Genomic DNA, 27,043 nt, shown 5'->3' on the forward strand with positions numbered 1-27,043 from the left:
GGCATGGCAGAGTTCATTAATTCATAGAGACATAGTACTCTAACACCAGGAAATTGGCGAGAACCCGACTCAATTCAAACTCAGATCTTTGGAAGACTAAATCTTTGGAAGATCGAACAGAGGAATATTTAGTGAACAGTTCTGTATCCATCTTTTCTTTTCACTGTATCTCAGAGATTCCTGTTGCTTTTCCAAATGATGAAGTCTAGTACGGTGAACCTTTGACCTTTCATGAAGCACTATCACTGGGGCTAAAATTTGCACTTGTGCACAAAAAGGGTTGGGGTTGGTGCTCTGTCTGTGTCTTTCTGTTTCCAAGGGCGGTCAATCTCAGGTCTGGACACTCATTAATGAGCTTTATTACACAGCAATTGACACAGTCACTGACCTGTCCCACTCACTCACAGAGTTACTGTAGGTGAGGAGGATAATTTGAAGGAGAAATGGGACCACTGACTTTCAGAGGAACTGATTCCCAGATGATTTTAGGTAGGTTAGAAATTAGCCTCCAGTTAATTATCACACAGTGGCTCAGTCCTTATTGATATGCAAGATTAAACCCTATCAACATCAACAGTTTGTCAGAAAAGCAGTCCAGAATCCAAATGTGATGTTTATTTATCATCAGGGTGTCTACAGGTCCCTAAAAAGTCTTAAAATGTCTTCAATTCAGCGTTACAACAACAAGGCCTGAAAGTCATTAAATAGTCTTAAACTTGAATTTGTGAGGTCTTAACTGCTACAAACATTTCATCTTCATCCATTTTTAAATTTCTTTTTGTGAAAATGATCATGAAAAGCAAAGATGAAGTTAAAAAAAACACAGGCTACATGTATGCATTTCAGGATCATTAAACATCAAAGTAACAGCCTGAATGAACAGATGGAGTTTGTTACATTGACTTGTTTCCAGTAAACTGCTGGGAAATGTTGTGTGAAGTGGTGATGCAGTCGTTTATAGATTTGAGTCTAGTATAGTAATATTCAGGAATAAACGATGCTTTGCTGTAGTTTACTGCCTGAGTTTGCGCTCCCACAGTGTTCTTAAGTCTATTATGCAAAGCGCGCTCACAGTTTATTGCCACGGGGACGCGCACGGCTATATCCTGTGACTAAAAGCATCCCGACTTCATTCACCCCGGAGATCACAGGGCCGCTGGGAGCAGACATCAAACTCCTCTGAGCTGCAGAGTGGAGAGTTTTTTCCTGTTTCTTCAGTTGATGCCGCTTCATTTTTCCTCCTCGTATCCAGGACAGATCTGGTTATATCTGGAAGTTTCCATTTAAAAGATGTGACCAGTTTTTAATGATTTGCCCACACAAAGTGCCACGATGCTCAGCGCTGCAGAACGCACAGATATGTGATTCTGAAAGGATTATACTGAAGACAGAATGATGGATATTCTTGGATGTGTGAATGCATATTTATATTTCCACTGGACTCCAGTGGTGTTCCTGTGATGCCAAACCGAGGAGCTGCTGGACATCAACTTAACCTCACTTAGGTCTGATTGTTTGATGAGCTTTGATGCTTCAAACTGGGCGAACGGCTGTGCCACTGTGAGCTTCTCCCTGCAGATTTACGGTCACTTTATGTTATTTTGGAAATCACCTACAGTGAATTGCGCTGAATACAGGAGCAGAACACGCTTGGCTCTCTTCTTTATTCTGTCACTTCATTTCATTCGGGAGGTTAAACACCATCTTAAAGTTTTAGACGCGCCTGTCTCGCTGTTTCATTGAGGTCGTGGTGGTGGCCAGTTTCTCCCAAGGGATGTTTCTGGGCTCCCGAGAACAGGGAGCGACAGCCCGGCTCCTGCAGTGGACCTTCGCCTCGTCCTGGTGCCTATGCAGCGGATCTGAGAGGAGATGAGAGCTGCGGTATACCACCTCCTCGCCGGCTGCCTCTGCCTGTTACGCACCGCTGCTGAGGTAAGCCGTGCGGAAGTGTGCAGTGGTTCATAATTGCTGCTGAGATTTGTTACCTGTTTACTGCAACTCATACAGAAACTAAAAGTTAATTGCGGAACATGCAACAGATTTAATTCACAATGCGTAATTACGCACAAATTCTTTTGGCGCAGTACGAACACTTTTTTGCAACAAGTTGGCTGGCACTGAGTCACTGAGTTTCAGATTAGTGGTGCTTGCATGATTGCATGATTTTTTTGCGCACATTTGTATCTTCATCTCTAATAAATGACTTGTTCTTCCCACAGGAGTCTCCTCTCCCCCGGGAGCTGTTGGAGCGGCTCTCCCGTAGCGAGATCCGCAGCATCAGCGACCTCCAGCGGCTGCTAGAGATAGACTCCGTAGGTAAAGCGCTTCATTATAATCCAACTCAACTCAGTCTCACAAGATGGGTTTGTGAGCCCTGCAGCAAAATGAGGTTATTCAGCGACAAATCCAAAGTTTGTTATACGTTAATGCACACATACCTGCTCAGCTGTTTTCATGTTTTCATGCATGTGAACTTTTGAAACTAGGAAAAGTGGTTGAATCAATCTTATTTTAGCATTTCATTGATAGAAACCTGAAAGAACTAAAAATGATGTACCTGCAGCTTTGGAAGATCTTTAGTGCCGGCAAACAGCAGCCAGCAGAGGCTCGCATGAACCAGTGAGGGCTGCTGCCTCCCTCCCTGTCTGAGCCTTAAAAGACTCTGAAACGAGGTATTAGTTGCATCTGGTTCAGTGCACAGTAAGAGGATGCTGTCCTCTCCTCTCATTACTGGAATGCCTCCCCGGATGTTGCTGGGAAACCAGCGGCTGGTCTTGCTCTTTACACCCTCTGAGACAGAGTTAACTTTGTGCTTACCAGCCACTGCCAATGGGTCAACTACGAAAGATGTAGATTTGTGAAGAAAATGTTTGTTTAAAGGGGCATTCCAGCAATTTTACACATCAGAATCAGTTTGCTGGTCACGTTAAGTACAACTCAACACGTGAAACAGTTGTTTGTGGTCTGCTGCAGCGGCTCTCGGGGAGCTTTGCCAAGTCTGAAAAAGTGATGATGTCACAGTGATGCCAGCTAATCTTGGGCTGGGGGAGTGAGCGTTTTTATGGGAAGCTTGCTTTAGAAACTGCAGAGGGTGTAGAGTTTAAACTTGAGAGCATTAACCAGGCGCAGAGGGTCTCCTGAAGAGTTGCATTGTGGGAATTGTAGTGTTTTGTAGCTCAAGCCACACTAAGGACTAAATATGTGTTCCACTTGTACTGGGAAGTAGGAATATCCGAGTTTCCAGTCTGATTTTTTTTTTCACTGGAATGCCCCCTGAAGTCGAATTTCCAACTTGGAAAGTTGGAGGAACCTCACCAACCCGGACCTCAAAATCATATGGCTGCTCTGAATCAACACTAGTGAAAGCTTTTGTAATGTACTATCAGCAGTTCTTTCTTCTTGTTAGTGTCTCACTAAAACACGTACTCACTGTCCTGTCCAACTATCTGTGGAAATTTTGCTACAGCTTTTGTATGTGCAAAACGCAGTGTAGTACATTATTATCAACTAGTAATGCTACCAATGGCTAACCTGGCTTGAGCTGGTATTGCTAACAACATTTTGGTTTTCTACTTTGTTTTAATGGAACACAGTCAACTCGGGTGTGAAGTCATTCCCAGCTCCCACCTCTGACTTCAGAGGTAAATGGAACGCGATATAATAGTTTGGATATCTCGACTTCTGCTGCACCATTTCGACCATTCTTTTAAAACAGTTTTTGCAAGTCCCTCGCAGTTATAAAAATGCAATACAACACCTTTAATTTGTGCTGATGGTGCTGGTTGGCCCTCTGCTACCAAACTTCCTGCCTCTAGAGAAACCCATTTACTACCCTTATTTCCCTTTAAGTTTAAGTAACAACTTCCACAAAACTGTCATTTTAATTCAGTAGAAGTTTTGATATCAGCGTCCATATTACATTATAGTATCCCTCTGCTTTCTGTGAAACACTGGGCACTCAAAGAAGGGAATCTAAGTCTATTGTCAAAAACAATTTAACCTTTAAAATCCTAATTGTGACTTCTGTCTTCCTGTTTGTGGCATCTTGTTTTAGTTGAAGAGTATCTAAGTTCAGTCTTCAACTGCAAAATGTAAAGGATTTTGTTCTTTTAGCAACACAAAAAAGAATGTAAACATTACATGTGTAAAGTAAACAGGCTGTAACTTTAAATAAAACCAATATTCACCTTCAACAAACACTGTAATGCTAGTTCTCATTATCCAGGTAATAAATCAGTGTCTGAGAGGTGAGACAAGAGGAAATAACTGTGGCATAAAACAGGCTTTTATTGCATTTATGCCCGGAGACAGACTCTAAATTCCTGCCACACAAACTTTCTTCTTCTTCGAACTTCACGTTGCCTGTGAAAAATAGTTGAATCATTTTTTAGTGTCTGCTTTTCCGAGCGGTGCCACCATTAATCCTGGCATCATTGAGATGCAAATGCCGAGTGTGACGGCTCCCCGGCTCGGTGGGGGTCAAGTGGCTCACTTCATTATGCTGTTGTCATGCTGCCCATTATTGGTCTGAGAGCAGGGCCCGCTGGAAGGCTGCCGCGTTGCTATGTATAATTCATGCTCAAATTCCTGCATGTCAGAGCGAGAGAGAGGAGAGGAACAGACGGAGAGAGAGAGATGTCGAAGGTGGACTTTGTTGTGTTTTAGAAGCACATTGTGTATATAGGCGGGCGTGTGTGCGTGACCGCTTGCACACACAGCTCTCCAGCTCTCCATGCAAGCAAGAGTGATGGGTGCGCGCACACACACACACACACACACACACACACACACACACACAAACACACGCTAAGACGTGTCAGGTTTGGTATTCAGAGTCAAATTAAAACAGTCCTGCTTTTCTCAGACATCATTTATACTGATTTCCAGGAATCTTTTTTAACCCTGCTCTTACACACACACACACACACACACACACACACACACACACACACACACACAGAAGTCTATACTACATACACAAATTTAGCTCAGAATTTATTGCCTCTGAACAAGTCTGTGGATATCCTGTGGTTTGGCAGTGTTGAATTGGTCTGATGGGTCTGTGAACACTTTAGAAACGCTTGATTGACTTTTACAACACCTCATGATACTCACACACATACACACACACTCACAAAGGCAGTGCACAGTATAAAACCTGCAGGTCTTTGTGGGTTTTTTTTGCCTTACTTGGCTGCTAGACAAACTCCTCCTTGCATTAATGTTGTTAATGTAAAGATGACTCGTACCAACTTACTCAAAATGAAAAAGATGTTAACATAACAGCAGTTTAACAGTTGTTCTGTTGTTGAATCTCACAGCCTCACGATCCTTTTCTGATACAAAGAATATTTTTAGCACCAATCTTAAAAAAATGGCCAGGGGTCTCATTTATAAACACTGCATACGCACAAAACAAGGCCTCAAAGAGGCGTACGCTGCTTTCCACGAAAAAGTTGTGATCTATAAAGTCAGACTTGATAGGAGAAACTTTGACCAGTGCTTACAAACACTTAGGAGACAGGAAATTGGCACCGCAGATTGTGAGGTGGAAGCCTGATGGGAGAAACTGTCACATGTTTTTTGTTTCACTTTTGGCTTTTTTAACTGGACTCGGATATATATTTCTCTTGTGTAGCAGCACAGATATCTGGGGGACAGAGTCGATTATCAAGGCGGCTGTGTACTTCATCAGAAGTGCTCATTGGGTGGCTTCTAAACATACAAATCGTAAAAAATGTCAAATGTTGTGCAAAACCTCCATTTTAAAGGTAATGCTGCTTTGCTCGACTGTTCAAAACCATTAATAGTATCATGTGATACACATGGACCAACACCGACATCGTGTCATTTCTGAGGCCGCCTCCCCTTGTGGGGTGTCACAGCCCACCTCAAAAGCTACAACATGAACGGGAGACAAACGACCTGGCTGACAAGTATGATAATTTATTTACAAGAAACATAAGTTTAAAACAAACAACACAACGTGTAGTCAGTAATCAGTAATGAGGTGCATTTGTGGGTGCGTGGCATTGTGTGTATGTGTGGAAAACGAAGAAGAAAACCCAGAGTCGTCCTCAGGCCGAGAGAGGGGGAGACGAAGGGTATGCTGGAGCACACCGGGCTCAGGTGTGGCTCAATCAGCCATAGACCCTCCTCTCAGCTCTTGCAACACAACAGACGAGAATGAGCAAGCGAGCCATCCAGAGTACGGGAGGAGGTTTTGTCTCAGGGAAAGAAATGTGCTGTCCCCTCAGGAGAGATACCATGAAAATGCTCAAAAGCTGTTGTGTAGCAGGTTAATCAAGGCTTTCACACTGAGATTTAAGGCACATAAGATTTGTGAAGAATGACTGTCAGTGTGGTGAATCGCTAAATGATGCTGCTGGCAGTACTGATGGATAGTGAACATTAGCTTGAGTGGGAGGCTGCTGCAGGACAGTCATGAAGCGCAGCAGTAAATTAATGCATACAAATATTAGAATCCAAACACATTGACGTTCATGGGATCTTTCTATCTCCCAAAAAGGGACGTGGCCTTAATGTTCTGCAGAGTACCCATATGTAACAGTAACACTTTTACCTTCCAACATGTTTGGACAGCACATTGTACCAGCGTTCTTTTCAAGCATACCTCGGCCTTTAGCCAAACATTAAAAAACAACATTAAACCACGTGGATAAACAAAAAAGCTCAGTCACCCATATCAGTGCTCAGAGAGGAGGACAGTTTGGCTCGTGACTTGATGTCACTTAGATTAGTGTCCTTGCTTTTATAAAGTGTTTTAACTTCTGGCTCGACAAAACAGCATTTTCTCAGCTGCAGATTTCGAACAGCCCACGAGGGACCTCACAGTGAACTCCTGATGCAGAGTGTGTGTGTGTGTGTGTGTGTTTTCGTGTCTTGACGTGAATTCGATTTAAAATGTATCTGATACACACAGTGTTTCTCACTGGCTACATTTACATGCAGAGAACTCAGTAACCTGTTGACAGATACAAACACCATAACTGAGTTAGAATAACGTGGTTAAGCTTGTGCTCTGATCAAGAGAGACGTGGTGAAGATATCTGTAATGAACAACTTGCTGCAGCATGTAAACATCCCACTCCTTTCAATTTTTTGTTTATCGGTCAGTCGGTCAGTCATCAGGGTGTCTGGATAACCAGATGATTCCCTCTTTGCCTCGACTAACATTTTGCTTCATATTAAGAAATGTAGAAAATGATTTTCATGGTCCCAGAAGATGAGTTCTGATGTTTTCAGTGACCCCCCTTCACCTTTTGGACCCACATTTTTATCTTGAACACAATCAGCAACAATCCAGTCTAGTTACAAAACAGCCAGACAGACTTCTTACATGTGTTTTATCCGTCAGTGAGGTCTCTTCATTCGTGTGTGTTTGACAGGGATCTGGGAATATTCATGAACGGTTTTGTTAACAGTGAGAGTGTGTGACGTCTGAACCTGCGTGTGTTGTTTTGTCTTTTTCCAGAGAACGAGGTGATCGAGGAGACCAAACACAGCTACCACAAGGACTTCTCTCACAGCTTCCCCGACCTGAAGAGAGCACACACACACACCAGACGCAGGAGGAGCACTGGTGAGACACACACACAGTCAAACATACTTATACACACTATCAAGGTTTTAGAAACTGAAAGACGAGGGCTAAATGTACAAAAAAAATCTAAATATATGGAATAAAAGTTGGTTTACTTTCCACTGATGATACTACTGTATGTTTCCCTGTAAAATAAAATGTCTGCCATGTATTGCACCTGGATCATTTAGATGACAGGGTGTTCTCTATGCAAATACAGTGACCAAAAAGAGTCTAATCTATCAGTACATATATTACATGTACACATTTCATCATAGTACTAGAAGTCTGGAAGATAAACCGAGTGCTAGTGTCCCACAGATGGAGCACATTTGATTTCAAGTGCACATCCCTATTAACTTTTCTGTAACCTTTGACCTTTCTGCTCCCCTGCAGTGGTGGAGGAGGCCTTGCCAGCGGTGTGCAAGGTGCGAACAGCGATCTATGAGATCCCCAGGAGCCAGGTGGATCCCACCTCAGCCAACTTCATCATCTGGCCGCCCTGCGTCGAGGTGAAACGCTGCACCGGCTGCTGCAACACCAGCAACATGAGATGCCAGGCAGCCCGCAAACAGCACCGCACAGTCAAGGTACAAAACAAGAACTTGTTTTTGCTATATATTATGTGTGAAAGTTTAGCTTCAGACATGAGCATTAGGGTAACCCATTTTGTGTTGTAGAGAAGCTTTTAAGGAAAGATAAAGACGACTTCTCACATTTTTGTCAATAGGACATTTGTAAATCAATCAGTCATGCTGTGTTACCTTGAATTTGTGAAGAATACTTTGATTTTCTCACACACCTCCGACGAATATTTCATTCATTGATTGGTGACCACATTTAACAACAGCAAAAATCTGTATCAAAACTTCCATTTACAAACTCTCAAACAACTTCTGCAGTATATTCCAAGTCTTATGTATGCAGTCATAGGCTCAGTACTTCCCAAACATGCATTAACTCTAAAAAACCTTGGTATTGGAGTCTGGCTTTGAAGAGAGCATGGATAAGTTTCATTTCAGTATAGTTTTAAATCATGGGGTTATAGTGAAAATGCATGTGTTTGGAAAGAACCGAGTGGAGAAGTGAGACTTGGATTACACTGCATGAGTTCTGTAACAGTTTGTTGATATTTAGTAGTTTTTTGATAGTTTTGCTCTTGTTAAACTTTAAATCAATATGTTGCGATTAATAATATGCCGTTTTCTGTGGAGGCATGCAAGAAAAACAAAGTTTTCTTAATGAATTCAAGGTAACATGGCACGACTAACTGATTCAGAAATGGTCATTTTATTAGTGAAGCATTCCTTTTAATAAAATAGTAACATGACTAATGAGTCCCCGTGTCAGCTTAGGTTTCTCTGGTTTCCTTCCACAGTCCAAAGACATGTAGATTAGGTTAATTAATGTTAATGTGAGCCTGAATGGTTGTCTGTCTCTATGTGTCAGCCCTGTGATAGTCTGGTGACCTGTCCAGGGTGTACCTGCCTCTCGCCCGATGTCAGCTGGGATAGGCTCCAGCCTCCTGCGAGCCTGGTTATAGATAATGAATGAATGAATGACTAATGAGCCATTATGGCCCCTGTCAATATCATTCTCATTGTTATCGTAGACAACACACTTCAGACCAATCAGCAGTACAGATGGTTTGAACTTTATGCTTTCATTGTAGATGGCACTGAGATATAGACAGTAGCTTTTGCATTCCACCCCGAGTATGAAAGTGATAAAAACAAACAAAATTGCAGTTAAAGAGGCAAAAATGTTACTTACCAAACTTTCATTCTCACCATTCCAACGTGCTGGCACATTTGTGGTAAACGCTCGACAACCAGTTTGTAAAAGGCCTCTGTTGTTTGTCTTTTAATGGCACCGACCCTGGACACACACACAAAACTAATGATGGCACAGAGCATGTAAACACACAATCTCTTACTGGAGGTATACACTCTACACCTGCCAGAAACAATTACTCCCCCCAGCTTTACCATTGTGTGAGTGTGTGTGTATTGAGAGCCTGGCAGTCAGTTAGTTCAAGAACATAATAGCTTCCTTTTGATCTCTGCCAGAGCTGGAAATAAGACTCAGTAAACTCCAACTGGCTCACAGTCACAACCTGCCAACTGGGAGCCGACCCAAAGTGTTTGTGTGTGTTTGTGTGTGTGTGTGTCGTTCTGCACACAAGAAAGGGATCTAAGCTGTAGTTTTAAATCATGAGAATAGCATTATTAACTCAATGCTGATATTTATTGTGTAAATATGAGCATGTGTGTGTACAGTGTTTGCACATTTTGATAATCACAGCAGTTATTCTAATTGCTGCTCATCTAAAAAGTTTGGAAGTATTACCAATATTAAATTAAAAAACTGCATGCATGCAAAGATTAAAATGTGACATAAAATTAAAAGAATGAGCAAGCAGAAATACAAGAAGAGTGAAAGAGGGTGAAACGAAGATGGGGATTAGTGTGTGTTGCCAGAGGTCGAGAGGGAAAAAGCTGAGAAGGAGAAGGAGAGGGCAAGTTTGATTCTCTGCGCTTTGGCCCGCTGATACCCAATCTGAGATGAAAGGACTCGTCCTTTGTTTTCTTCCAGAGGAAATCAAAAATAAAGTCACTCACATGTGCTGAAATCCAGCGTTCAGAGAGTAAGCGGTCACGAGTGTAAGATGCACTCACACACAGCCTGAGGGGAAATGGCAGGGCTGAGGTTTAGGTGCTGTGTCCATGTGTGAGACAAAGACAGAGAGATAACATTAGCATCCTAACCTCACTATAATCATCATATCTGTCTGTGTGACCTCAAGTGTGAGAGTGAAGCAGTGGAGCTGACGGTCAGCACATTTAAGTCCATTGTATTCAGCTGGAAAATAATGGATTGACCCCTTGGTTTTGGAGCAAGTTGCTGCCTCAGATGAAGGAGTTCAAGAAGAAGGGTAAGCTTGAGCATGTGATCAACAGGTGAACCTGTGTGGTGTTGGCAGTGATGTGGGTGTTGTACTGGACTCTTGGGAGTTGAGCCTGAAGGGGACTTCCAACCATCACCTGTGGCTAGTTTTGCAATTCAGTCTGCTAAGAAATGATGTTCATATGCAACAAATTTGTTATAGCAAATATGCTTTATGAGAAATGTGTAGACTGTAAAAATAATGGATGTAGCTATGTGACATCACCCATTAGTTTGTGGACTACTGTTTTGATGTCTCAAGTTTGGCTTTTCAGCTATCACCATCTTGTTTTTTTTTTTGGAGCCAGAAGTGACCATACGTGGGCGAGAGGCTGGCGCTGTGGAGAAGAGAGGGGTGGATCTAACTAAGAAGCCAAGGACACTATTGACAGACAGCCTGACACTGAGTGTCCTGCCTTTGATAATGCATAATGTTAAGCCTTAATAAAATACAGTTGTTATGAACAGGGAACTTAACGATATAGACTAAATCTGTTTTTTGCACCAAGCTGTTAACATGATTATTTCTTTTGTGAAGTTGGGCATTTTGCACTTTAACATTGAGATTGACTGGCTTCTTGAGCCAGCCTCAAGTGGCCATTCAAAGAACTGCAGTTTTCAGCACATTCATGTTGGCTTCATTTGTCAGCCCAAGTATGGATATGTTTTTAGGTGCTTGGTTGAAGCAAAAGTTTCACATTTTGGCAAATGTGCTTATTTGCTTTCTGACGGAGGGCTCTAGTTTCCTGGCGCGGCGCAGGGTGGCGAACCCCGTGCAGAGAGACGTGCTCAGTTTGGTAGTTTGGCAGACCGAGGTGCGCGGCGCAGCAGGGGGAGGTGTCGACAGATTCAGCTTGGCGCAGTGACAGTTTCCTGCCAAAAGGCTTCGCCGAAGGTGCGCTAAAAGCTCGCCAGCTGAAACCAGGTCTACTGTCAGCGCAGGGGGAGCGCAGCCGGTATAAGCCGAAGTTTTGCTGACCGGCGGACAGTGCGCACACATCACCAAAACCTCACAGACAGGTTTCCAGAATGTCAGGCACATTAACGACGCAATAAACACCCAAAAAAAAACCACTTTTCAATGCAACTATCTGCAATCAGCACATAAATGTACCTCTATATCGACTGTCCCGTCACATCTGATGTCAGATCAAAGGGGATTGGCACCTAATGAGTTCACATCCCTCTCAGCCAATCACAAACAGCCACAGCATCAGATAGGGAGTATATATTCAGCATTTGTCATCTTAGAAAAGTCAAAAGAAAAGAAACAGAGTGAGACTGCGAGAGAGAAAGAGAGAGAGCGCGCGCGCACGAGAGAAATGCAACATTGATTTACAATTGTGGTGACCTCCTCCCAGGCTAGCTTTGCATCATCAGCCCGTGGAGGTCCAAGCTTGCAGTTCCGTATATTCGGACACTGCGAGCTTGGACCTCCCGGGCCAAAACATCAGTTTCCTCCTGGGAGAAGTTTGGCTGTCTGACGCTGCTGCTCTCTTCTGCCATGGCAAATTGAGTGAACTCTCATTACACCTCGCGCGGCGCATTTAAGGGCGAGGAGAGGGGCACATTTGATTGGTGTGATGTGTGTAAAACCCACTCCATGCTTTCTCTCCTCCCTCTTTCCGACTTGCGCAGGTAGGAGGGACGGAGGTGGGAAAGAGGAGTAACTGCGCTAGCGCACACGATGCCGAAGCGCAGGTCCACTGTGCCTCTGCCTCACCCAGTCTGCGAAACTAGATCCCAGAGAGTTAGATGAGATGATGGATACCACTCTCATATCTGTCTGATAGATACACAGTATAGTACAATATGAAATTGCAGCGGATTAGCTTAGTTTAGCAGCTGGAAACAGCTAGTCTGGGCTGGAACAAAATCTGCCTTGCAGCACCTCTAAAGCTCAAAATTAACACGTTATATCTTGTTTGTTTAATTTGTACAAAACCAAAGTGCAAAAACAAATATTCAGTGTTTTTATGGTGGGGATTGTGTGAAACTATGTCTTGGCTCTGGGCAGTTGCCAGGCAACCAGTGGAGACTCCAGGAAGTAACTGCTTGAAAAAGTCAACACTCACTTGAAGATGAGGCTTGAGATGTGACGCTTTTGCTTTGTCTGGTATTTAAACTAAAACCATTGTCACTTCTTAACCGTAACCAAATGCTTCAGTGCCCCAAATCTGTGCAGTGCAGAATGTTAACACCGCCATAATCTCCAGTGTGAACCTCCTGTAAATAACCATTTACTAGACACACGTTGCCACACAGTAAGATCCAGAGAGCTCATATTTTCCTCCAAAACTAAAGTAAATGTAAATGAGTGGTTTATAAAACACACTCTGTGTTTGTCAGGGCTCATTAGCATCTGTTAGCACTCTGTCATGAAAGGTAGATCGTGGCCTGATTGGTGCCTCTACAGCTCAGCTCCTCACCTTAACTGAACCTCCTGGGTTGCTGTTGTAAAGTCCACGCTCACGGGGTCTGTTCAGACTTGAAGCAGAGATGCTTGTGCAATCAGACCTGAAGCTCCACCGACCTGGCTCCCTGTCCGAGATGTGAGCGTCAGCATGCATGTGTGTGTTATTGTTTGTTCTACAGTATGTCAGGTGTATTGATGCGGCTCATGGACTTCTGTTTACATATCTCAGTGTGTAAGACTTGTTGCTGTCTCAGTTACCAGGCTCAGACACTCAGTGTCAGCAGCAAGTGTGATGTGTGTTGACACAAAACAAAAAAAGCTTCACTTACTGTCAGTGAAGTCAATTCTCGGGGTGTTAATGCTCTATTCATTCATCCAAACAAAAGCAGACACACCTGTGTGTTTACACAGCTACGGTAGAGACGAGGCTGTCATCTGTGAATAAGAAGCTTAAGAAAGGCATTTTTCCTTAAGTACTTGAACTACATAGCGAGAGTAGTGTTCTATTCAGCATTTTGCTATGCAGTAGGTGCCCCCTTAGTAATTTTCTTGCAGTTTTTAGTCAAACACACTGTTGATCAATTTTACCTTTGCCTTCTTTGTGTTTGTCTTTGTAGAGAAATCCAAAGCTTGCCAAGCCTGCTTTGGCTAGTTACAGCTGCTTAGCTATGACTGGACAGTGGCTGTAATTATTTAAAGCTTAAAAGTCCAGTGTGTCCATTTAGTGGCATCTATCTGTGAAGTTGCAGAACAAATTTCTCCCGTGTGCCTTTCTTCAAAAGCAAGGTGGCAGATGCGAACAAGTGAAAACATGAATGGCCCTATCTCAAGCTAGTGTTTGGTTGGTCTGTTTTGGGCTACTTTAGAAATAACATGGCAACATCCTTGGAAGAGAACCTGCTCTGTGTGTAGATGTAAACGTCTCATTCTAAGCTTTAGTGCTATATCATAGGTAACTAGACTTGCTTGAAGACGTTTCACCTCTCATCCAAGAGGCTTCTTCAGTTCTGAACTGAAGTCGAGCAAGTCCAGCTGCCTACGATATAGCACTTGACATTACCATGACCTGGATAACTGAGAATCTTCAACAATATGTCTCATTCTACAGTAACGAAAATACAACTCGTATTTTCGGGCGATTATACACTTCTATTTCTGCCAATAGATTTCTCTAAATCCTACACACTGGACCTTTAAACATAAGTCTATTGAGAGCTTTGTGTCCTCTGTGTGATTCTTTCTCACTCTGTCTCTCTTCTTCCCTCTCCAGGTTGCGAAGGTGGAGTATGTGCGACGGCGGCCCAAGCTTAGGGAGGTGCAGGTGAAGCTGGAGGATCACCTGGAGTGCATGTGCACCAACAAACGCCACATCAGCCCAAACGCAGACACAGACAACGGTGAGCATGCAGCTGTGTGTGTGTGTGTGTGTTTGTGTGAATGTGAAGGCTGCTCTTGTCTGAATGTGTCTACTGACATCCAAATGAGCTGATAAGAGATCTGAGGTATTTACTGTGTTTTTCCTCTCTCCTTGAATTAGTCCTCCCTCAGGGCAACACCCCCTCACCCTCACGCACAGAAACACACACTCAAACACTTACTCACACACACACATGCACACTTTCCTAAAGTCTTCTCTCTGTTATTCAAATCTCTCTCCTGAAATAGAGCCAACAACAGATAGCCGAATTTATAAAGATGCTTTTTTTCCCTAGTTCCAACATGTATTAAAACCGAGATGAATGGAGATGGGGTGTTAAATTTTATTTTGTGTGTGTCAGTAACTGCAATGTCACAGGTTTGATCCCCAGGACAGGAATATGTCCATCAACCGGCAACTTTACGTCTGTGACATTAAATACAAACCTGTCTTCTTGCTGGATGCACAGTGAACACAGTACACCAAAATTTAAAATCGTCTAAAAGTAATATTTGTACTTTTTCCACTGAATGTCCCCAGAAATTATATTACACTGGAGGTCTTGCAGTTGGAGTATCCTGTAAACAAAAGGTCACAGGGTCAATCCGTGCAGCAGCTGTGTGACTTCCTAATGACACATCTATCTGCTGACTTCCTGCAAGTCACAACGACATCAGCTGAAAGTAGAAATTAACATTTAGCCCCGTTCAGACACGCACCTTGTCACGTAAATGTGACAGCAATTTCACATTATTTGGTCTCAGTCACAACTGCACTCTTACTCGGTCGAACATAGTATGATTGGCGAAACATTTTGTGGTGCAACACAAGCCTGAACTTAATGTTCTTAGATTAACGATGAGCAGCACGGGTTAAACACAGAGTAAGGGAGATCATATGAATGTGTGTCTTTCTGCTTTTTGAGAACAATGTATGAAGATTAAATGCTCCAGTTTAAAGGAGCTGTATGCGATATTCAGAGCATTAATATAGCATCAAATAACTATTTCTTATAGGCAAATATAGTGGAGTAATGGCATCCTGAGCAGAAAATGAAGTCACAGTCCCTCTGTGTGTGTGTTGCAATCCAAGCTTCTCTCTCTCTGTTCGTCGTTGTGGTAGTCAGTCCAGCTGCACATGCATGTTAGGGCAGCAGAGTCCCTGTGACTCCCAGTGTGTGTGTCCTACTGGTTAGCTAATCAGGCACAGTGCACGACCCATGGGAATCACGGTGGAGCGGCATAGTTGCGAAAGCAAAAGACTTCAAATCATGTTTTTTATCAAACTCAACTGGTGACCAAAAAACCCCCCAAAAAAACACTCACATTAAAAAAAAAAAAGAAGTAAACAAGTTAAACGGAGTCCAGTTACAGTTCAACGAACATGTGTAAAGTTTTGTATGAAAATACAAAAATAGGTCCACACACCAGAAATTGTTCTTTTTGGAAATTTTAATTGTATCACCACATGTGACGTTTCAGGCACCAGCCCTTCATCAGACAGAAATGGCAACACACCCCTATACAGATATATATATATATATATATACATATATATATAGGGGTGTGTCGCCATTTCTGTCTGCTGAAGGGCTGAATTATAAAAATATCTTCTTCAACAATTTCACCTTGAATTTACATGTCATTATCACGTTTTGTTTGTCTTTTTACTTGACGTTTTAGTCATGTGTTATTGGTCGTACATATTGAGGTGTGTCTCCTTATCTTGTTCATGTCTGATGAAGGCCTGGTGCCTGAGATGTCACATGTGGTGATGTGATTCAAATTTCCAAAAGGAGGAGTTTCTGGCGTGCGGATCTGTTTTTATATTCTTGTATTTGTTCTTCTGTCTGGCGCCCAGTATTTATCGTATCTGGATGTGCGTGCTGTTTTTTGAGTCTGAAGTTTTGTATGAAACTGCATAAATATTGTTCAGGTGTGAAAAGGAAATATGTTTAAGGATGAGTTAGTTTTTGATGATATTAACTTTACTATTATCTCAACAGGCATCAGGTGAAGAGAGACGGGCAGATGGAGGACAGGAAGAGGAGGACGACCTGAACCAGAGGACGAGCACATTCAGCCTCTAAGATCTCCACCACACCACCTGCCATCAAGTGACTATAAAAGGTTTGATGGAGTGTACTTTGACCAGTGACCTTTGGGAGGTTGAATGGAGAATAACTGACTCATATGGACCTCAACTGTACTTTTAAAGGTTTGCGAAACACTGAGAGCAAAAAAACTGCCAGAACATGAAACAAACAGGTGGTTTCCTCGCTGTGATTTCTCAAAGGCCAAAAGAAGCGATTAAATGCTGAATATACAGAACACTGGCAGAAACGAGGTGGATTCTGGGATATCGAAGGACTTATTGCCTGCATCTTGTTCCTTCTCCAGAGTATAAACCGCTCAGCGGCTCGGATTATAAACTGGGTGGAATCCTTTCTAGAAACAGTGACTGGGATTAGGTTTTTGTACTCCAAGATTTACTCTTCCTCAGCAGCACTCACACACACATGCACGTATATCCTCTTATTTTTTATAACCTCTGATTTTCTATTGCTGTCTGTATTTCTGGTATGTTATCCGCATAAAGAATGGAAGGCAGAAAAACCTCCCGACATGTTACTGATACTAATAAACTATTTATATGAAAATGAAGTGAGCGTGATGATCAGAAAACGACTTTTAGAGGAGCCTGAAAGAGAAGCTGAACAGGCTTCTGTGTTTGTGTGTGAGAGAGATTATCTGGAGGATCATAATACCGAGGCTAAAACCCCTGTGAATTTGTAGCTCAGAGTCACACACGCATAAAACCCTGCTAATGGAGAGAATAGAGATATGTATGTCGTTAGCACAGTGGAATTAATAACAGTTAACAGGTGATTTTTCAGTGTTGTCTGTTGTTATTACAAACTTGAGCGGAGGAAATGACAATTGACTGAGTAAAGAGGAAGGTAAATGTTTTCAGGGCTGACCTCACCCCATGACAAGCGCTGGACGAGACGGTGACCTCATATCAAAACACAGCACATCCGTCAACTGCTCGCTCAGTGTCCATTCTCATCAGTGTTTGTGTGTGATGAGGAACTCTCTGTTTCTCCCTCACTTATTACAAAAATGGCACACACACACTTCCATTTAGCCCCTAGTGGTACTGAGTAAGTAGATCCAGTCATACTGTTAACTACAACTGTGATAGGCGACTACAAATTAAGGAAAATAAAAGTAAGTTGAAATGGATAAAAGATTAAATAACTGTGGTTTATAATGATTTCATAACAGCTAATGGCCGTTGTTAGGCACCACGTGGAGGCTTTTTGCCTGTATAAAATGATTACTACATAAACCTGGCAATGTTTCATAAAATAAACACAAAGCAACAAAAATGCAATCAGTTACTGATAAGTAATCATTCCTCAGCCAAGCAATTTAGTTCCTAAGCAACATTTACCAAAATGGTTGCCAAGCACCACACAGGCGCAGTGGAAAGTGTTTTATAAATCCATGGAGACATGGAGCCAGAGAAGTTCACCCAATGGTTTCTAGTACACCTGACGTTTGGAGAAAGACAGAAGAAAAGTTCTTATGTTGCATTTACATCACAGCCGCATATGCATCTACCATCTGCAACTATTGTGCTCACTTCCTCCTGGCTGTTGTCACTTTGCAGCTGTTTAATTTAAAGTGGCAGCAATGACTTGTATTTCTCCAAGTAAGCGACGGGACACAGTGGGTTACCTCGCTGCTCAAACACAGATCCCCTGAGGCTCTTTTTGTTTCTTTTGCAGCATATTTGTGCCTCGTTTACTTCTTACCATTCTTGCCTTGGCAGATGATAAATGACCATGACTGATAGGTGACTAATCGATGCACAGGTGTGTCACAGGTGTGTATTTTCGGTGAGTCAGACCACCTCTTTGGTCCAAACTTAAATATCTCAACAACAATCAGACGGAATGCTGTGAAATTTTGTACATTTGTGTTCCCCAGAGGATGAATCCTAAAGACTTTGATCCCTCATTTTTCCTTCGGCATTTGTAGTTTTGAGTAGATCTCCACAACTATTGGATGGATTGCAATACTGCTCAGTATGTGGTCACTGGGCGTCTATGCTTGTGAGCAGCGTTAATTTTGTTGACGTAAACTATAATGAAATTTTTTTTTCCATGACAAAAACAAGATGGCGTCAAGCTAAAAATAGATCTGTCTGTACCATAAAAAACTAAGACAAAATCTATTTGTCACTTTCGTTGATGAGGCGTGATGTGACGAAAATGTTTGTGGTGGACCATTGGACATTAAAAACTGAAAACAGCCATGCTCTCAGTTATCTTCAAATGCCACATAAGTGACAGGCTGGTAAACTCGATGTTAAGCTAGCCAGCAAAAACACTCGCATCGGAGCAACGTCAGTGGTTGGTGCGAGTTGTGAGCTTTAATTCAGCTGTAAATAATCACCTGGTGTGTCTGACTGTGGATGTTGGAAGTGTTGAATGGATTTGAGGAGTTTGTTTGTTGCAGTGACGGCTGTTAGCAGTTAGCTCCACTTGTTAGCTGCTGAACAGCAGCAGAGCAAGCAGCCACTGGCCACCAGATTTCATGTGTTGGTCCCTGCAGGACTCAAATCTGGATGGTCTCAAGAGAATTTCCGTTGACTAAAACTTAGTCTCGCTCATCAGACCTTTCTCAAGAAAAGAAAGGTCTGGCTGCGCCGACTCTCACTTTAAGATTGGAGAAAAAAACGCCCCAGCTTTTTTTATTTCTTGCAACCAATCACAATGTTCTTGTCGGTGCCACAGCAACGGTGCACTTGAAAACTGCTACACAACCGGAGGTAGGTGGCTCGTTCCGCTCAATGAGAGGCTGATCTATGCAGCGAACTTCTGCCCACTCAGACTAACTAAAACTATGAAGGAGCTATGAAGAAAATGACTAAAATGTGACTAAAACTAATAAACATTTTCTTCTCTAGACTAAGACTAAATCTAAAATAGCTTAACACCTCTTGTGAGCTTTAAAAAAGGTCAGCTACATTTAGTTCTGATGCTCTAGACAGAAACATTTCTACAGTACAGGCTGAAACAGCCAATTTGAGCATCGTGAGCTTGTGAACGCTCATCTGTGATAAAATAATATTAACTCATTGACCACTACTGGCTTTTCTCCCTGATCTTTCAACCGCATCCCCTAGTCATTTTCAGGAGTCATCACCATTTAAATGCAAGTAAATAATCTTAACATAAACTTTGGCTACAGCTCTAATGTGTTGAAACCAGAATCATCACTGCTATGTTTCATGTTGCAATATTGAAATCGTCTTTATGTAACAACTACTCTGGTTTGAGGAAAAGCAGCCAATTAGCAAACAGCAAAATAAAGAGAAAATTGTAGGGTTTATTTTTTTGGTGGTGAAGACATGATGTTTTTTTTTACTTCCCTCATCCAAACCTGAAGCCACGGAGTCGAGCATTGTGCCCACGAGCCCATTCCAACCCCTGCTGGCATCCCACAAACCTGCTGTTTGGACTGGTACTCTGCGGTTCCACGCAGCTTGCAGCCGTCTCAAGCAGCTCTTTATGTTTCAGACGTTAAACACTACTAGGACATGCTTCAACAGCTGACTGCATTTTCAACAAGCAGAGGACAAAACAAATGTTTGTTGGTTGTGGTGGTGAAAAAGCAGACGAAGTAGACGGTCGGGTGACTTCATGCGAGCCTGAGGTCGCTTTGCGTAACTCACTATGCTGGCATTTTGCTCCTTGAGGAGCTGGTGTAAACCATGTGTAGACATTGGCCAACACTGTAACCAGAGTGGGGAGTTGGTGTAAATACATAAAATTCATAATTGAGTGGTTCTATTTGAGCTGCACAAAGAAGACACTGTGCATGAAGACTTGATGAAAAAAAGCTTTGGTTTTTGGTTTCGATCTGTAAAAACTGCAGGAGCAAGACGCATGCTGCAGCTTAAACCTTTGAGTTCTAAGGATGCAGTTAAATTTCAACATGTAAACATATAAAAGAAAAAGCAGTGTGGATGTAAAGCACTGAAAACCAGTTGTTTGTGTTCGAGGAAACAAAGAGAAAGAAGAGACAGATGGGGTAAGACTGTGACAGGGTCTGAAAGGTGAGAGGGAGGAAATGAAAACAGACAGGATGGAGTACGGTCAGATTGTGTGTGTGTGTGTGTGTGTGTGTGTGTGTGTGTGTGTGTGTGTGTGTGTGTGTGTGTGTGTGTGTGTGACACAGAGTGATGGTGAAAGTGCGTCTTTGTGTGTGAGAAAGGATGGAAGTGGATTTGTGAGTGAAACAGAGAGAGAAACTCCATCTCCCTAAAGCTCAGTTAAGCAGATTAACAACATGCTAGCTAAAATGCTGAACGCTCCGCAGGTCAAGTACAACCTGATGTAAGCTGGTGGAAATCGGACTGGCCCCCTTCAGCTACAGATCTCAGATCAGATTACCAAACCTCAGTATCCCTACACCCAGCCATTAAGAAGGTGAAAGTATATCTGATTCTGGGTCAGCAGGTTTTTCTGGATGAATACCTCTAGGTTATGTTGCTGCTGGATATTAGTAGACCTTTTGCCTCTTGACCTTTAATTGAAATCACTTCCTTGACTTGAACCTGAGTAGTTTGAACAATTTTGAATTAAATCAGATAGTGTCGACAATTCCCATCTTAGTCTCATGCAAAAATACTCAGCTTCTTAAATTGCAGAATTTGCTGCCTCCTTTCGTGGTATATCACAGTAAACTTTTAGACTCAACACAAATTATTGGAAGATGCATCCTCTGCAAAGTGGTGATTGCCATTTTTGTCATGACCAAACAAGTAATCAAAAAAAATACTGAGCAGATGAACTGATAATAAAAGTTTGTTGCAGTGCTATTTTCCTTTTTAATTTTTTTCTTCCTGGACACAATGCATGTCTACAAGGTGATGGTGAACATTCTCTGAGGACTGAATGTCTGACATGGTCACAATATGGTTGAAATGAAAATGACAAACCCGGGGAGAAAATATATTTTTCAACCATTATGTTTGTTTGTCATTCAATTATTCTTTTTTCTTTTCCTTAATATGTCACCTTCCTTTCAAGCCCATTCACATTCACTGGTATACCATTGCTTTGTCACGCCTCTTTGGTCTCGGATGCATCCAATGCAAATTGAATCTGTATGAGATTCACGGGTGTCTCCTGGGTGGAACCAGTCTCCTAGGAACACGGCTCAGCCTGCCCATTCTCATTACGAAGTCACTGAATACCACTTCTTGGTCACTGATGTTGGCGCCAGACACCTTACGCCAAAAGCCACCTTTGGCAGTGGTATGATACGTCGCGTGGCCAGGCGGCGTCAGTATGTTGCGTGGAGGGATGTAACATTTCACAGTGTATGATACGCTGCTGGTTGGGCGGACGGCACCTGTCCCAGCAGTATGATTCACCACTGGACGGCGTCAGGTTGAAACGCTGCTGGTAACAACCGTCAAGTTCCTATATAGCGGGCGAGGTTTGTGGTGGATGGGTCCAACAACCTCGGACTTTCACCTGAGAGCCAAGTGTTCACTTCTTGTATGACTGTAGAACCAAACCATGATGTTTTTTGCTAAACCTAACCACATGCTTTTGTTGATGTCCTGTGGATCATCAACAGCAGGCGCAGAAGGATACCTAGTCTGTACTATGTGGACGTGAAAAGTCCACTTGCAGTATTACAGTGAAAAAAAATCCCTGCAGCCCAAAAAGCATTTTCCCCATAGACCACCATTGTTAAAGAGACATCTGTAAGACTGATGACAGGACACCTCAAGCTCCAAACAAGTTCAATTATGAGTCTTTCTCATATGAATGTTTGATCTGTTGAGGTTTTATATTGATAAAACCTTAAGCCAAGAAAAGCCATTTAAATGTCATCATAATTTAAAGTCTCTAAGCTGAACTTGTGGGCGGGTGCCATCTTGCGGTCTGGTATGTTATTGACATACAAATATAGGTGAATCACATTGTAACACGTGGTTAGTGTTGTCAACCGGTTGTAGTTAGATTGAGGCAACTAAACTACTTGATTAGGTTTAGAAAAAAGAGCATGGTCGGGGTATGAATATGTTTGTAAAGGGGGTACAGTTAGACATGAGGTAATATCACATGAAGTGATGTAACTACATGATGTGCTCACGTAACTTACGTAACATTATGTTAAAATAAGTCAACATTGCCTTTTGGTTTCACACAAGACAGGAACAACGCTCTTCGGGGTGGAAGTCCTGTGTTTGTTTGACCAGTCTATCCACCCTGACTATCTCCCTACCCAGACCTTTTCTCTTTATACTACACCACTTGCTTTGAGCATCTGATATTGCTGCAGACGGCTTTACATTTGTGATAGTTGAAAGCCTGTTGTGTCTCCTACAGAAGCCTTGTGCGCTGCGGGGTGTGACAAAGTGTGGGAGTGATACCAAGATGAGATTGCATATGAATAGCATAAACATTAGCTGTAGCCGTAACCAAGGTTGATTTAGTTATTTAGTTTACTCTTAACTGTTTAAAGTGGTAAGTGGAGGAGCATTTACCTGCATTTACACCACACATACCTGTATTTTTTGAGTTGATGTTGATCCTTAACAACTCTTAAAAACGTAGCATACTGACATTAGCATTTAGCTACAGCCATGCTAGCAGGTCTGACCCTTGCAACAGCCTCAGAGCTGCTAGCATGGCTGCAGACTCTCAGTCAGAGGTTACGTAACACCAGTAACAGCTCCCAGTCAACATTATATAATGTGTCTATTGGGAGTTAATGGACACATTATGTTATGTTCTTTATGTGTGGATTGGATCTGCTCCTTTGCTGGCTCCTGATGATGTGTGCAAGATGTGTCCCATACTCCTGTGGAGTTATTTTCCCATGACCACTCAGTTCTGTTTCAGTCCTAATGCAGGGCGACCCTTTAACAAGGAGGTGCGACTACTGTAGCTGTGGTCTGGAAGAACACTTCATCATACTGCCAGTGGACAACATGAATGGCCAGCATCCAATATTTGAATTTAAGGTCAGTGTTGGCCCTAAATAACATCATATCAACTCAATGTCTGTCTTCACTGCAGAGATATCAAACTCGGTCTTGATTAAAAGTAAACAGTCTTTGTTATCTCCTCTCCTCCCTAATCTGCTCCTTTCTTTCCAATGTGTCACACACAGGGAGCTACTTTATGAACACTCATCTTACCAGATAAACAAGCCCACCTCCCACCAACGGGCTTGTTCCCACCACTGGAACCAGTAGGGATGGAGAATGCTGAGGTTTGGCGTCACTGGATGAAGATTTACTGCTGTGTGGTTGAGGCTGATGTTTCGGTGCTGGATCCTGTGTCGAGGTCAGATTTATTTCCAGTGAACAGTGATGTGAGTGATTCCAGTCCAAATTGAAAAACTTTACTAATTCTTAAATATCCATATTCAGCTGGTCAGTGGTGGAAGAGACACTCTGATCTCTGAAGTAAAAGTTGAAGTACCACAGAGTGGAAATACTCTGTCAGTAGTGCTGCATTCAAGGGTTTACACAACTTAAAGTACTAGTATGAGCATCAAAATATATTTAAAGTATTAAAGTAAAAATTCTCATTATGCAGGATGGCTTATTTCATAATAATGTATATTATATTGGATAATTATTGATGCATGAATATGTACATCACTTTAAGTTGCAGCTGGCAAAGGTGGAGCTAATTTTTACTACTTAAACCTCTGGGACCCACCATCGACTAGTCCTAAATATATAAAGAGCATTGTGTTTTAGTTAAGCGACTATTCAAACTTGAAAGTTTATAGTATATAAGGGCTTAGAACATGATGATGATGGAAACATGATGGCCATTCAAATGTGCAGTTATGTCTATTAAGTTGTTGCAGCATTTTTTGGGTTGATACCATTTGTTACACTGATGTGGTGCTAAATTTAACCTTTTTATTACCCCTCAAGAATTAAGAAAACTCAAAAGTGCTGGCTTTTCTCTCGAAAAAATTTCGCCTTGGTTCAGAGTGTTAATTACCCTCCTTCTGGACACGCTAGCAGGACATGGTTGGTACCACTGGATGCCTTAGGTGGTCTAGTTTCACCAGATACCCTTTCACTTGAAAAGTGAGTGTGCCACAGCCTCTTAAAGACAATAGCCCCGTTTCAACCACACACTTTCGGTATGGTACCTTTTCAACCATGACAATTCAGATTGAGCGTTTTCACCGCAAACAGTACTCTTAAATGATCACTGCTCCGTCCAGCACTCACTGTATTTCCTCACCACCGGTGACACAGATGGAAGTCTGCACCTTGTTTATCGTCCACAGAACTGTGTTGCATGCCGATATTTTCAGAACAGGCTGCAGTGAGAGTCTCTCTCAATGGGGTATTTAAAAATAACAGGTTTGTGCATTTAGTCCTTCTAAGGCAAGCTCAGGGGTTTAGTGTTGCCGGAGTCCACAAGGATGATGCTTTGTGACACTTTTTTTTTCTCCCAGTGAGGATTGGAATGTATGCTGTTCACATAATCTGAGATTATCTGAGAGACAATAAAACCTAATGCAGTGGTCAAAGTTGTCTTTTTAAGATGTGCTGATGGATTCACATCGTCCACTCATGTATTGAGTAACATTACAAGTAAACGCAAAAGCTGCAAGCAGTCGACCCTATAATTTTCCCTCAGTCTATTGCTGCTGTGAGAGGCAGCAAACATCCTCTCATTTTATGTGAAACTCTCCACAGTATTAACATAAGCCTCAAAACCAGCCACAATTCAGCCCTGAGCAGAGTGACTGTCCTCTACTGACCAATCAGACTGCAGTGTTCACAGCTCCACCTTTTAGTACCAGATCTGTGTGCTAGGTACCCCAACAGAGGGGGGACCAAATATGGGGACGGTACAGAGCGGTTCCATTGGTACCATCCACAACTTTACACAGTGGAAACAGAAAAAAATGCGTACCGAAATGAACTGCAGCGTAACAGGCTAATAATGTTCACCGATATGATGATCACCAGTACTCCCGCGAGTCTGGAAGGGCTTCAGATACTGCCAGGTATTTTAAGCTATAATAATACAGCAGTTGATTATATGTTGTGTTATTAATCTTGATCTGCAAGGTAGTAACTAAAAATTTAAGATCTAAGTAGTGCAGTAAAAAGTACATTTGCATCTAAAATGTTGTAGATTTATAAATAAATAAAGAATTACTAGAGTAAATATAAGAACCACAAAATTTTACTTTAGTACAGTTGAATAAATGTACTTAGTTACTTTCCAGCACTGCAGCTGGTGCCCACATGTTTATAAAGGAAACCAGCTCTCTCTGAGTCACTTCAGTTAAACAGTGTTATTATATTGTCTCGCCACCCTCCAGGTTTAAACTCTGTATGTGGCAGGTTATGACATTATGTTCTTGTTGTAATGGAGCATAACAAATTAATCTCTACATGTTGGTCAAAGCCATTTCCTCTGCTTGTGTAACTCAACCCTTCCTGTTTTCCTTGTTAAGGACCTTCAGGTAAACCAGCTGCCATCAGTGCCAGGCTCCTCTCAGAGAACACACACAAAGATCAGAGATGAACTAAGGTTCATAGAGGCACATATTTATGAAACACAAAAATGGAGAGATCAAACCATTGAGTTTGGACTGCTATAGTTTACCAGAATGTGTGAGAGAGCAGAGAGAGGATGATAATCAGGTTTTGGGTTGTATTTTTATTGGCGAACTCATAAAAATGACTGGAGGAAATAAAAAGAGACAGAGATGAAGAGACAGATAGTTTTGTCTGTTGCAACCTTTTTGGATTTCTGGGGCTACATTTGAAAAATCAGTCTTAACCATGTGTTTATTTTTCTGTTGTTTATCTATAACTCGTTTTAATTTGAGCCTTTTTTTAACATCCATTAACCCATAGTAATCTGGATATATGAAGCTACTTTCAGACAGGTACGCTGCATTTTTGACTTTGAAGATTATTGTATTTGAAGCTTGTATTTTCTGCTCACGTGTGGTGTGGTATTATGTCGACAGATGGGTTTAGTAAAAGTGTAGTCAGCTAGTGCAGGAGAGAGTCAGACAGAGGCTGTCAGTTTGGAGCTAAACAATTACATAACAAGATGAGTTATCATGCAACAAATGCAAAGTTTAACAGCCACTGCAGTAGATCCACTTTGTTAGGAGGTCGTAAAAACATGAACTGTAAGCAAATAAATCTGACAGTAGGGGAACTGTGGAAGATCACCTGTCGCTCAAACTTGCTGATGATCCACTCTGTTGTTCTGGAGCGGCTGGATTTCGCCATATTCTTTTATCTTGTTGCAGCACTGACACCTTTTGATAGCAAGATATGTCGGTGGTAAAATGAGGAAAAGTCGTGAATGAAGCATTGAAAAAATAGTGACGAGTCAGAACAAAGCAGCAGACTGCACCTCAGGGCCCTGTTTTAACGATCTGTAGCACATAGTGTGAAGTGCATGGTGTAAGTGCAGTAAGTGCATGTCCAACTTTATTTTTGCTGGCTAAACAGCACATAATCTGAGCACAAAGGACCACACAGGAACAAAGGGGTTGTATTTAGTCCCCTTATTAATTGTTAGGGACCAAGTAGTGAGGCAACAATGATGTAAACTCTG

The 27,043-nt window shown here is 42.1% G+C and overlaps 1 protein-coding gene across 1 annotated transcript; it reads left to right on the forward strand.

Moving 5' to 3' along the window:
* Positions 1 to 1,113: 1,113 nt before the first annotated feature.
* Positions 1,114 to 17,045, forward strand: LOC125885505 (platelet-derived growth factor subunit A-like). The gene is made up of 6 exons (XM_049571080.1): positions 1,114 to 1,932; positions 2,220 to 2,316; positions 7,496 to 7,603; positions 8,000 to 8,193; positions 14,236 to 14,362; positions 16,388 to 17,045. Exons 1-6 carry the CDS (start codon positions 1,870 to 1,872, stop codon positions 16,396 to 16,398), a joined length of 600 nt encoding a protein of 199 aa, XP_049427037.1. The 5' UTR covers positions 1,114 to 1,869; the 3' UTR covers positions 16,399 to 17,045.
* The last annotated feature ends 9,998 nt before the right edge of the window (positions 17,046 to 27,043 follow it).

The sequence above is a fragment of the Epinephelus fuscoguttatus genome, linkage group LG3, assembly GCF_011397635.1.
Source record: "Epinephelus fuscoguttatus linkage group LG3, E.fuscoguttatus.final_Chr_v1".
Taxonomy (NCBI): Eukaryota; Metazoa; Chordata; class Actinopteri; order Perciformes; family Serranidae; genus Epinephelus; species Epinephelus fuscoguttatus.